This window comes from Conger conger, chromosome 8 (genome assembly GCF_963514075.1).
Source record: "Conger conger chromosome 8, fConCon1.1, whole genome shotgun sequence".
In the NCBI taxonomy this organism is placed as follows: Eukaryota; Metazoa; Chordata; class Actinopteri; order Anguilliformes; family Congridae; genus Conger; species Conger conger.
In genome coordinates, this window is record NC_083767.1 from 14,097,316 (window position 1) to 14,110,631 (window position 13,316).

A 13,316-nucleotide genomic window follows, 5' to 3' on the forward strand; every position below is an offset into this window, starting at 1 on the left:
TTTTTGCAGTATAACAGAAAGTGTATGTGAGAACTGCATCTTAATTCAAACTGCTTTTACTGTACAAATAAGAACTGACAGATTAGGCCCAGACCAGTTTCAGGTGAACCCTACCAGGTCAACTTTCTCCTCTCTGTGTGGGCCTATCCCTACATTATGTCTTTGAATTGTGTCATGTTGTGTGTTCTTTGAACCTTCTTGTTTTGTCCTGTTTTTGTAAAGGAGTCTCCCTGAACCTCTGATGACCTATGGGCTTTACAAAGAGTTTATAGTCCCGGCAAGTAAGTATCCCTCCGCCCCGTCAAGTTCCAACTGAATGCACAAGAGGCCAGCAATTAACCAGCTGCGAATGTGACATAAATACTTTACCTACTGCATTTTGACAGTCTTAGGAAGGTCCATATTGCTTTGAAAATGACTGGGATTGAATGCCTTGTTCCTCAAAGATCATAACAAGGGCATTAACATTTTGCCTGTGTAATTGCCTCGTCACTGTGACTCATTAACTGCTACTGCTACTATTGTTAGGTTACTTCCATAGTCATTATTTATGAAATTTTAAAACTGTCATTTGCTACGTTTTTATTTCTGCCACCAGTAATGAAGAGTGCTTTTCTTTTTAGCTCACTAAATTATGCCGTGCCAGACTTAAGGAATCCTGATACTTCTGAATGGGTCTTTGGATCCAAGCAGGGGTTTTCTTGTCTCCCTTTTGAATGCCAGGAATAACATTAGAATCTCAATTTTCCCCGTTCTCCCTCGTTTGCTTGAAGGAGCTGGGCATATTTAGAGCTTTCGCTTGGTCAAAGTTAACATGGGCAGACGCACTCCATTCACTGCCCTTTCTCACTGGTGTGCTATAGATAGTTGAACGTAATATTTAGATGTGAAGGTGTATTATCATTTCAGCTTGCGTCTCTCCAGATGTGTTTGTGATGGAAGGAAAGAGAGAGTTCTGAGTAACCGTGGAACGACGGAGAGCTTTATTTTTGTAGTTTTCGCAGAATCTTGCTGGAACGAACCCTTGCTCTGGATCGTATTGCGGATTTGGCTGAAGCACAGTGGAACAGATATGCTTTTAATCATGACGGTTCAAGGCCAATTTCTGCTTATCTGAGGGCTGCTGAAAAAAATCACCTGAAAACATGCCCTTAATTTCTAAATCTTCCCCTGGCTCAGACTTCAGGTGGGATTTGGAGGTATAAAAAGAAATGCCTTCCTTTATTTTCAATTTGTTTACCACAGAAGTTCCGCCGTTACTGCACTTGCTCGCTGTGAGACAGCAGCTATTGTGAGTGTACGTCGAAGGACTCGTACACCTACGTGCATTAACGGGATAAATTGTGATTACTTTTTTTTTTATCTTGTGCGTGCAACAGCTTCATGAGGAAATTGAAAAATTGGATTAGTAATTAATTTTTTTTCCATCAAATTAGTCTGTGAGGAGCTTTTGGGCCATTGAAATCCTGGCTTGGCATTTGTATAGTTATGCGCTGAGTACGTGTGGGCGGACAGAGGCAGAGGCAGAGGTAGGAGCAGATGATCTGTGTGGAACATTATATAGGGTTTTTTTTCTTTGTTTTTCTATTTTTCTTTGTAGGCTCCACTTTAATGTTTGCGAGGCTGCTGACATTTGGCCACACTTGTCTCGAAGCCTCTTCGCCCCCCGATTTATTCTCCGTTTCCTCTATGCTCCATATGGTCTTGAGGCATGTTATTGATTGTTTTATGTCTTTCAAAGAATTCAGAATTGATGACAATTTTTTGGCGTGGCATCATTTCTGAAGTAGTGGAGTGTGTATTTAATTAAAGTTCAGAAACCGAAATTAGACCCAGGTTGTAGATTAAGTTTTTCGCTCTGTGAAAATGACATGAAATGGAGCATGGGTTAAGGTTTTTCTTTTATTAGCTCCCAATCGAATCCTAAGACCAGGTCCTTCTATTCATCACATGGTCACACCACAAAATAAAAATATATATGACAAAACACCATAAAATATATATATCTTGCGTATGAATTGGTGTATGCATGTAAGAGAAGTATACTTTTAACCTTAGCAATGTGTTAAACTACAGAAGTGAGGTTGTTAAATGTTTATGTCACATGGCCGTATTGATTTTTGCACAGAGTGGCTCATTTCCCCCTGGGCTACAGCCAATGAAAGTGCACAGCTGACCGCTTCAGTGTAGCTTCCAATATGGCCGCTACATTTGTTGACTAGTGACCGGGTGTCCCATAGACGTAACTGGCCATGTCTCCATCAGATAGATAGTCCACTGGGGCTGTTTTCTCCCTCATCGATTGTCAGCAGCACCTGCCCGTGTGACGTGTGCCTCTAACGGACAAAATGGCGCTCTCCTCTAAGCACATTATGTGGACTTGTAACCAGTCGCAACAAACCGGGTGAAAAGACATGGCTGCTGGCTTGACTGGAATCAGCGGAGGCTAACGCGAGAGTGTCTTACACTTTTGTGATTGCGGAGAATGTCGTAGATAAAAGGGATTGGGGATTGGCGACAACAAAGAATTGGGGAGAAAGCAGGCAAAAAGAGTCTATCAATGATGTGAGTTCCCAGTGACGTGTGTTCGTTTTTTGCTCAAAGTACATAACGACTGTTGAATGTGATGCATTGTCACGATCTCTCCGTGAACAGAATGCGGAAGCCCAGAGTCGAGACTGGAAGCGATCCACTACCTGGTTCACCAGCTCCCAGAAAAGAACAGAGACCTGCTGGGTATAATGATGCAACATCTGTCCAAGTAAGAGCTTCCTCATCGCCTGCCGGCTTTGTGTGTGAGAGAGGGGAGAGGGTTAGGGAATACTGAATACTGAATACTGAGGCTCAGTTATTTATCTAAATATATCTACACACCTTGAGCACTTTATTAGGAAGACCTGTACAGCCATATTCATGCAATTATTGAAGTACTCGTGTGGCAGCAGTGCAATACAGAACACCATGCAGATACGGGTCAGGAGCTTCAGTTAATGTTCACATCAACCATCAGAATCAGGAACAACATCCAGTGAGCAGTGGTTCTGCGGGCAGAAATTGCTTGTTAATGAGAGAGGTCAGACAAGAAGGGCCTGACTGGTCAAAGCTGACAGAAAGGTGACAGTAACGCAAATAACCACACATTACAACAGTGGTATGCAGAAGATCATCTCTGAACAGACAAAAGACATATTGTCATCACTAACAGTGTTGTGGACAGAAATAAAGTTTTTATAGAAAAAAGTTTTAATTGAAAAATTCAAATTTGACTTCACAGTTAATTTGGCTAACTCAGTTAGGATTCCAATTAAAGCGCATTGCAGATAAAATGTAATTCATTTATGCAATATTCATTTTGAATTTGCATGCCTAATTATTTGTTCATTGACGAACATTTATTAAGATAATTTCAGTGAGCGGATATCAATAGGTCACCGGAATCATGATCTCAGTTATGAAATTTGCATGCATTTTAATGAAAAATATTACAATAAAAAAGAGGTTATGGATTGGGTCGTATTACTGGATTAATGCCAAGACTGTTGTGAATACTAATAGACCATAATATAATTAAGATAATTCTTAATTTTTATGCAGTATTTTCTTCCATTGTGTCCATATGATGTATTACAACATTTTTCTATTATTTTTTTGTAGAAGTAAAAGCTAATTTTGTTTTAGTTGTTTTTGAGGAAATACCTGTGGTGTTCTGTTGGCTTCTTGGTCCTCTGGCCAGCCCGTTGTTGAACATCCTTAATGTGAAAGGTCGGTCGGACACCACCGCCTCATTACCGTTCTCCTCCACCCTTCCACCTGGAGATGGTCTGTAAAGATAAAGTGATTTTGCAGAAATAACTAGAAGTGAGGTGCAGCAGCATTAGCCGCACTCTTGGCCGTTTCTTTAAAGCAATCAGCAGCTTCCTTTGCCTAAGCAGTGTACTGAAACTGTAAACACAGAAAACCACATGCGTACATTAACCCGTCTCTGCCATCTCACCAACACGCACGCACGCACACACACACGCACACACACACACACACATACACGCACGCACATACACACGCACACACATACACACATACACATATACACACACGCTCACACGCACACACATACACACACGCACACACACATACACACATGCGCAGACACACACACAAACACACACACACAGAAGCGGGTGCACACACACACACGTGCTGAGCACACACAGACTCACAGGCGGATATACACATACACACACATACACACACACACTCACAAACACATACATGCAGACACACATTTGCAGAGCACACAGACTCACACTCGCAGACACGCATGGATAAATACACATACACAAGCACTAACGCACACACGCAGACACACACACACACACGCTCACACATACATAAACATATTTGGGGCACACCAGCTGTTTCAGACACTTGTATATTTTTACTCTGTCTGTAAATGACATGTGGTCACATTGCAGTGGGAGTGGCAGAAACCCTGCTGTACGTTTGGAGTACTTGCACCTGATTATTTCCTGTTCTTGACCCCCCGCCATGTCTTTATGGTGACATGAGTCGTTTAAACCGAGTAAATTACAGAAAAGCATGACAGTGTTTACTCCTCAATTTCCCATTTCCTCTCCAGTGAAACAAGGTATATGCTGGAGCATAACAGGAAAGAAGGCTGTGGCATAGGGGCACAGGGACATGCTGTTTGAAGCAGTCAGTTAAACACTCTGGCACATCCTCTACTATAGATGAACAAATGTTGGACTGTTCCTGAAGGAATATTGTCGCTTTGAAGAGAGGACAGCAGAATAGGCGGCGTGGTGGGTAGCACTGTCGCCTCAGAACAAGAAGGTCCTGGGTTCGAGCCCCGCCCGGCCCTTTGTGTGTGGAGTTTACATGTTCTCCCCGTGTCTGCGTGGGTTTCCTCCGGGTCCTCCGGTTTTCTCACATAAAGACATGCAGGTTAGGGAACTCTAGCACATTGATGTGGAAACTGAAAATGTTGATTGATGTGCACTGTCCCTAGTAAAAATATATATATGTATATATAAATAAATAAGGTGTGTTGATTTTGTTTTGTCAATGCAGGACAGTTCAAAGCTCAGTGCTCTTGTTGCTAGTGAGCAACAGTATTTAGGCCTCTTTATAGGTAGTGTGGAATTACATGCACTCATGTCCACAAATTTGGCATGGGTCTTCTTAGGTCCTGTCTAAAATGGAGATTATTGAGAGATTTAAACTTGAGTGAGGCTGAATTCTGTAGCTTACACATGCACTACAGCAATTAGATGAAGTGATTTGGTCCTAGAAATGCTGTGCAGTGCTGTGAGACTCTGAAGTTAGCAGCTAAGTGAGGGTAATAACAGGGTTTCCTCGCGTTGAAACATGGGAAAATAAGCTGTAGGGTCTTATTTAATAACCGGATATGACTAAACCGCGCGGCGGAGCAGAAATCGCTGGAAAGAAGGAGACTGTGTGAACGACGTCGGCGGCTCATTACGGTTGGTTGTTCTAACTGGGGGCGAAGTGAGAATGCGTCCATGCAAATGAGGCAGCAACCTCGCCGAGCACCTTCGGGAGAGTGAACGGTTCCGGGCGAGCGTTTAACCTCCGTCAGTCCCCCGGTCGCCCCGCTCGTGCGCTTTTACAGTCCGTCAGTACGTCAGGCGTTGCGTCACTCGTTCCCTCCTGCGGTCTTCCACGCAGCCTGTCCTTAATTTCTTTCCAGTTTTTTTTTCTTAGCCGTTAAGCCACAAACGAAGCACAAAGGGGCCACGTTCATGAGGAGAATGGAATATGCACTGCGCTCCAGATTCGGCGTTAAGAGGGAAGTCGTTTGTTACAGCGAAGCGGTGAAGCTGAATGAAAGTGAATAAATGTGGGGGAAGGTGTGGGCTGGCCAGCTAAGAGAGCAGAGCCTTTGTTTTAATTCACTGCCTGTATCCAGTACATTGGGCCTGCAGTTACAGCGTCCATTCCACCGAGCAGTGTGGGTTTAAATTTCTGCCCCGTCATACAGTACCTTTTAAAAAGCCATTCTCTAACTGTGTCAGTCCCCCGTGTCCTGTGTGTCTGTGGGTGTGAGAAACGTTTCCACAGCGAATGCCTATGGGTACTTGACCTCAGTTGGTGATAACGGGGCACTTAGTCTAAAATGGCCGCACTGTTTCTCCCCAGTGTGGCTGCTAACAGTAACCAGAACCTGATGACGGTGGCTAACCTGGGCGTGGTCTTCGGGCCCACGCTCATGAGGCCCCAGGAGGAGACCGTAGCCGCCATCATGGACCTGAAGTTCCAGAACATTGTAGTGGAGATCCTCATCGAGCAGCATGAGAAGGTGGGCGGCTTCGCAATATCTCGTACTGACAAGCGCCATGGGCAGCTGTCAGAGGATGTTTAATAATGAGGTGGCAACCGTTCTGAGAAACAATTTCAGTGCCTCTTAATTCATCCTGGAAATCCTTTGCCATTCAGTGGTACATACAGAGCAGCAGGCATGCACTTTATCACATGAAGTATGTTTAGGTGTACTGTTTGTCTGTACATTAATGTGTGTGTGTGTGTGTGTTTGTGTAAAATTTTTACATTTAAGCCCAAGCACAGCTACAGGAGCAGGAGGCTGGTTGATTTGGCCATCTCGGAGAAAATCCAGACTGTTGATACCTCAGATATAGTCTGTTTGCACTGCTTTGCATTCTGATCCATCTATACAGATAGAAGAGGCTGCTGCTATGAGCTGGTTATGCAGATCTCTCTCCTTTCCTCTTTCTCACTCTATCTGTCATGAGTTGGGTTCTTTCCTCTATCCTTCAGTGTACCTGGTCTTTCCACATGAATGACTAATAATAATAATAATAATAATAATTCTTCTTCTTCTTCTTCTTCTTCTTCTTCTTCTTCTTCTTCTTCTTCTTCTTCTTCTTCTTCTTCTTCTTCTTCTTCTTCTTCTTCTTCTTCTTCTTCTTCTTCTTCTTCTTCTTCTTCTTCTTCTTCTTCTTCTTCTTCTTCTCTCCTTAGCAGTAAAACCAACCTTTTGTTGAGGCGACATGGCTCAGGCAGTAAGAGCAGTTGTCTGGCAGTCGGAGGGTTGCCGGTTCGTTCCCCTGCCCGGGCTGTGTCGAAGTGTCCCTGAGCAAGACACCTAACCCCCAAATGCTCCTGACGAGCTGGTCGGCCCTTGCATGGCAGCCAATCGCCGTCGGTGTGTGAGTGTGTGTATGAATAGGTGAATGGAGAAGCATCAATTGTACAGCGCTTTGGATAAAGGCGCTATATAAATGCCTGCCATTTACCATTTACCATGATAGCCACCGAAAAAGGGGGTGGGCCCAAATGCAAGTCTGTATAGGGCCCCCAATATAACAGTAGCAAAAGCATAAATCATATTTGAAGCATCAAATAATGTCACAGTTGCCCACTGGCACGGTGTGTCTTTACTCCATCATACCAGGTGCTCTCTCTTTATGTTTTTATACAGCAGGTCAAATGAAATTTAAGCTGTGGTTGGATACCTGCCTGAGAAATATGATTGTAAGAAACGGCACATATATTTTTGGGTACAGTTAAAGTTGTACTGCGAAGCCCACATAGCTGCTTTTGAGTTGAGCCAGTGACAAACTACAGCCACAGTAAAAATAACAAGCGAATATGATTACTAAGATGGATGATCTTACCGTGTGCTTTACCGTCTCTGCAGACCCGTCCTCCCAGGTCTGTATTGATTAATGTGCTAATAAATTACCTTGCCTTGTGTCACCCTCGCCTCTCACACAGGTCCTTGAGAGTGTTGAAGTGCCCGTGTGTGCGTTTTACATTTCTTATGCCAACACGCTTTAATTTGCCTCTTTCCGGAGTCGGCCGGATTTGTTTACAGAGCATCGATGTGTAGACGTTCCCCTTGTTTACAGAAAACATTCATGACCGGTTCGGTGGCTCGGTTCCCGACCCCGGGGGAAAGTGGTTTGGCTGGGCCCCCAGGCTCCGTGCAGGGTCCAAACGTTGTCCTGCAAAACCCCCCAACCCCCCCCCCAAGCTCTGAGCAACTCAAACTCAATCCTCAGATCCTCATCATGCTACAACTTCAACAAACTATGTTACACACTTATTTTTTTTAATGTCACTTTTCGACTTTGCTCCCTGCCGCAGATTTTCGACAACCCCCCCAGCATGTCACCCTCAGAGGAGGACTCCTCCCTCTCCGCCCCGGCCCGGCAGTCCAAGACGCGGCAGAGCCGCCAGAAGAGGCCCCTGGCCGTGTACAACCCGCAGGTGCTGGATATACAAGCAGGTAGGAGCCCGTCTGACCCCTGCTGCTGCCGCCCTCTCGCAGGGAAACCCTGTAGGCAGTGTGCTTACAGGCAACGGAAAGCCGCAAGTTTCAGGCTTTCCTGAATCTTTAGGGTGTTGTGGTGTGTTTTCAGTATTTTTTCATTGTTATTTTTAGGTTGACTGAGCACAAATGCTCACTTAGCGCAACACCTTCTTAATGACCCTCCCAAAGTAGCCTAGCCTGCATGTCTTTGGATTGTGGGAAGAAACTGGAGTACCTGGAGTAATCCCACGCAAGCACAGGGAGAACGTGCAAACTCCACAGAAACAACCTTCCCACCTTCCCACTATCCAGCCAGGGTCTTCGCGGTCTTACTTCTTGACCTGTTCTGACTATCTTGGGGAAACTGAAGATAGGAGCTGTCGGGCCGCCTGCTGGTTCCCATATCTGTGCTAATGTCCGACGACAGCCGAGCGGAACGTTCTGGAAGCCTGCCCTCTCCCCGTCCCTCCGGCCCTGCCAGCAGGATGTCGGGTCCATCCACCCTGGAATACGACGGGAAACAAAATCTGCTAACTGCATTGCCTCTTCCTGCAGCGTTCCAGTGGGTCTACCTCGGAGTATTTAATATGTGAAATGTGAAATGCGTGGTCATTTCTTTGACCTTTGTATCTTCCTCCAGACCTCAGGACAGTAATTAAATTCTGAAATGCTTATAAAGCCTACGGTCACCATCTCTGGCCCCAGATTCTTATCCCCGTTTTGAGTAAAAACCACTTGAGAGATAAGTATCTTAACACGTTTCTCGCTCGGAGAGTATTGGATTCTGAGGACGCTGCACTTCTAGATGCCAAGAATATCACATTTTCAGGACTTGTATAATTGAAGACCATGTTGTATGCCTAACAAAGATGTTATTATATTAGGTAAAGATTGAAATAACAAGTTTGCAAAATGAAGTCTATTAAAAAACATTGTGGCTATTGGACAAAGATAATCTTATGAATCATTACAGGACAGAAGATCGTCACATACAAGCTATGTGAGTTCAGGATGGCGGAATTATTTTTGTTTTAATTATTAAGTTACCTTTTTCCCCTCATTTGGAGTCGCCAGTTGATACTCTCAATACACTCTCCTTTGAGACACAAGACTCAAATTTCTTCCTTTGTTTTCCACACCACTACAGGCTACAAGCCAATTGGAAATGACGGTAACACTGCTGAAACCTGGTTACCTGTTGTCCTTTTCACACATGGGAACACAGAACATTGCAACTTATCTGCAGTGCTAGTGGCATAGCTTGTTCACACAACCAACAACTCTCTGTTATTTCCATGAGTTGATAGCATTCAAACATGACAGTTTAGTAATACTATCTACTGTAAACAAGCAACTGTCAAAGCCTCTGGAAGTAGGAGCATAACCAACTGATTATGATTTTGGATTACTAGCCAGAGAAGCTGGTTTAACATGAAGAAACATTTTATAGAATTCAGCTTAGACTCTCATTTACCCATCAAATACAGTTCAGCAACATTTTGGGGGATGACCAAATTTGTGAAAAGTGTCAACTGGTAACTGGTCCACCTGGTTCAGTTGCTCAGGTGCACATTGCCAGTGGGACCACAAGGAACCCTGACTGGCTGAAGCCAGCCCTACCGTAGTGGCACGAAGCCAATATCGGTCCAGTACCGACTAGATGAAGCTAAACATCTGTCTGTCTGTTTGAGCTTGTGGACATGATAGCAGTTGTACAAAGCAACCACCGAACGATGCCTGTTTTAAGGACAAGATACTGCCACTGTCTTTGTTGTATAACAAGCCAAATGTCTTCCTAAATGCTTGGGTAAACAGGTTTTGATTGGCTGTACAACGTTGTTGTTCAGCAAATCCTGTTGAGTGATTTGACCAGTGGGTACAAAGTTTGTCTGACTTTCAACAAAAAAAAAAAGAGTTAATTCTATGTTAAATGCCAGTATGTGTTTACTTATTGCGAGATGGCTGTGTCCAATCCATAAACGCTGTGGGATGTTTTGACGTTTGTCGGCAGGATACTTATCCATGTAATGTTGAACCGAAAATGGAAATAATTCGGAGTAATCTGTGTTGGTGGGGGAGGACGATAAAATGAAATAAAGAAACCATTCCCCGAGCCTCGGGCTACAGCCGCCTCAGACCTTGAGAAACGGTTATCCTGCTGGAGCTGCTACCGCGGTTCGACTTCAGCCTTTTCTCTTTAATTAAGGCAGTTTCACAGTGAGACTGTTTGCTCGTTTGAGGAAATGCGTTGTATTAATGGATTGCCAACTTCAAAGAGCTCTTAATTACACCGGTTACACTTTCTGCCTGTCCACCCACCTATGGAACACGCCATGCCAAACAGAATTATTTTCAGAAAATATTTATTATAGCAGTACATGGTAAGGCATGCCTAAAATTTGAATCTCTTCTCTAAATGCTCTCTAGGTTGTTGACGTTACATATGTATTGGCCTGTCTGTTTTTTTAATGCAAGAATTCGGCCTCCTTTACCTGAGAGAGATGCGGAAGAGAGATGCACTTGTTTAGATCAGCAAGTGATGAAGATAACGAGCAAAGGATTTGCTTTCTCCCATTTTAATGGCTTTGCTTTCACAACACAAGAGCGCAAAGATGGACCCCACAGCTATGTATCTGACCTACACATGACAGTGAAGCATGTAACAGACCTGCAGTCTAGACCAAGTGCTCAGTTCCATTTTTGGGATTTTAATAGTGAGTTACCATGTCATTAATCGATAGCTATACATGTAAGAATTCTGCTGGGGAAAAAAAACAGGCTGAAGTCTCTGACAATGACTTGTGTCCTGTTAACGCTGCTCTCTCTGGAGGGTAAAGGCTGGTATTCCCGCCAAAATCAACAGCGCCCTCTCAAAGCACAGCGGGCCTACGAGCCTGCTCCTTTTGAAGCCTCTCATATCACACAGCATTGGAACACAGAAAAATATTGTCTTTGTTTTCATGTGCGGCGTTCCTGGAAAGGGAAAGGAAGGGGGACATTAACGTCCAAACAAGCTGCATCCTTTTTTACTGCCCGGAGTCGTAGGTCACGCTGTCGGAAAAACAGTGAGAACCGTCGGGTTACTCTCCTTACTCCACCCCACCCCCAAATGGATTTACACTGCAAAAAACAAAAAAGAATTCAATCGCAACAAGAGTATTTTAGTACCTATATTGAGACTTAAGACTTATTTATTTTCCTTTTTTGCTAAATAGGACAAAAATATTGCCAATGAGGTAAGACTGTTTGACTCATTGCAAGATTTGCCAATGGGATAAGAACATTTTACGAATCAAGCAAACAGTTACTATAAACAAGCTGATATTTCCTATTTGAGAGAAAAAAGTCTTAAGTCTTATTAAAAGACTAAAAACGCTTTTTAAGACAGTGTATTACCAGCGTTCCTGTGAACTCCAGCACGTTTTTTTCTGTGCGTTCCATACCGTTCCCTTCTTTTCAGGGACCACGCCCGCGCCCGCCACCAACGCGGCCGTGACCAACGCGGCCGTGACCAACGCGGGCGTGACCAACGCGGCCGTGACCAACGCGGCAGTGACAGACGAGGCCTCGCTGGGCAGCACGGACTCCGTGTCGTCCCAGTCCTCCGCCAACACCGCCTCCACGTCCGGCTCCCCGCTCGAGGAGGCCCAGAAGCACCTCAACTCCAATGGAGGGACCCCTGTGGACAGCGTCGGGTGAGTGGCCGCATGCGCGGGACACCCGAGGGGCTGTGGGGAGTCACCTGACTAACGGTGCCGCGCTCGCGCGTTCCCGTCACAAACCGCTCGGGTACGCTGTGGGAGGAAGCCTCCAGGACCGCCATTTTCCTCCTTCATTTGATAACCAGTCGTTATGGCGGGATTCTGCCTCATGACGCTGTCGCCGCTGAAGCTGTGCGGGGTTCTCGTAGGTCAGCGACTCGGCCGTCGAGTGACATCTCAGTCCAGCCCTGCCCCTAGCCCCTGTAAAGGGCTGAAGTCTTTCCCCGGTGTAAAATGCTACCAGCTCCCCACGTAGTTTCCCAGTACAATTTCATTCCCTCTCGCATTCAATTTCCAATGCTGGTGGAAAGTCTCTTGTTCTCTTTCTCGCTCTCTCTCACTGTTTGTCTCTCTCTGTCTGGCTCTCCTCGAGGGTTTAGTTTTTTCGCTCTCCAACAGAGAGGCAGCCAAGACTGCTGATGCCAGAGGCAAGAATATTGGGTTTTGCTCCAAATTTGAGAACTGCAGCTTCTCAGTGTCGACACCGACACCTTGAAATGAGTTTGTTTCTGGGAGATGAGATGATGGAAGTTTTGTAAGGGCAACCCTGAGACTGGTAAAGGAAAATATATAAATATATACACGCACTGAGCAATTTATTAGGTACGCCTAAACTATCTAGCCACTCGACCATCAGAATGGGGGAAAAAATGTGATCTCAGTGACTTTGAATATCTCAGTGACTTTGAACTGCTGATCTCCATGTCTCTAGAGTTTGCAGAGAATGGTGCGAAAAACCAAAAACATCCAGTGAGCAGCAGTTCTGCGCGATGGTCATACCCGAGTGGCCTGCTCAAAGCTGACAGGAAGGTGACTAACGCAAATAACCACACATTACAACAGTGGTATGCAGAAGAGCATCTCTGAGCACACAACGCATCAGACCTGTAAGTGGACAAGCAACAGCAGCAGAAGACCAAATAAGTGTAAAAAATAGGTCTAATAAATACCTAATAAAGTGCTCACTGAGTGTGTATATAAGCCTTTGTATGTGGAGGCAACATGGGAAATTATTATTATTATTATTATTATTATTATTATTATTATTGTTTGTAGTTTTCCACAGACGATGAGACAGTAGTGTTCACTGTGCCCACAGTAATATGAGTGTGAGTGTTTTTTTCGAGCAGTCGCCGGGCTGGTAGGCTCTGTCAGCAGTGGGGATTTTTCCGTGTTTTACCTCAGCTTCTGTGGCAGACCGTTTCTGTGGGAATGTATTTTTTTGTAGTCTGCATTTGTCTCAG

General features: G+C 44.7%; 1 protein-coding gene across 2 annotated transcripts in view; it reads left to right on the top strand.

Moving 5' to 3' along the window:
- LOC133134780 (rho GTPase-activating protein 10-like) overlaps positions 1-13,316 on the top strand; it is a 58,473-nt gene that overhangs the window by 30,368 nt on the left and 14,789 nt on the right. For both annotated transcript variants that reach the window (XM_061251168.1, XM_061251169.1), the window contains exons 16-20: positions 223-281; positions 2,656-2,761; positions 6,178-6,337; positions 8,146-8,287; positions 11,772-12,006. In XM_061251168.1, the coding sequence (XP_061107152.1) occupies positions 223-281; positions 2,656-2,761; positions 6,178-6,337; positions 8,146-8,287; positions 11,772-12,006 (702 nt within the window). The remainder of the gene's footprint in view (positions 1-222; positions 282-2,655; positions 2,762-6,177; positions 6,338-8,145; positions 8,288-11,771; positions 12,007-13,316) is intronic.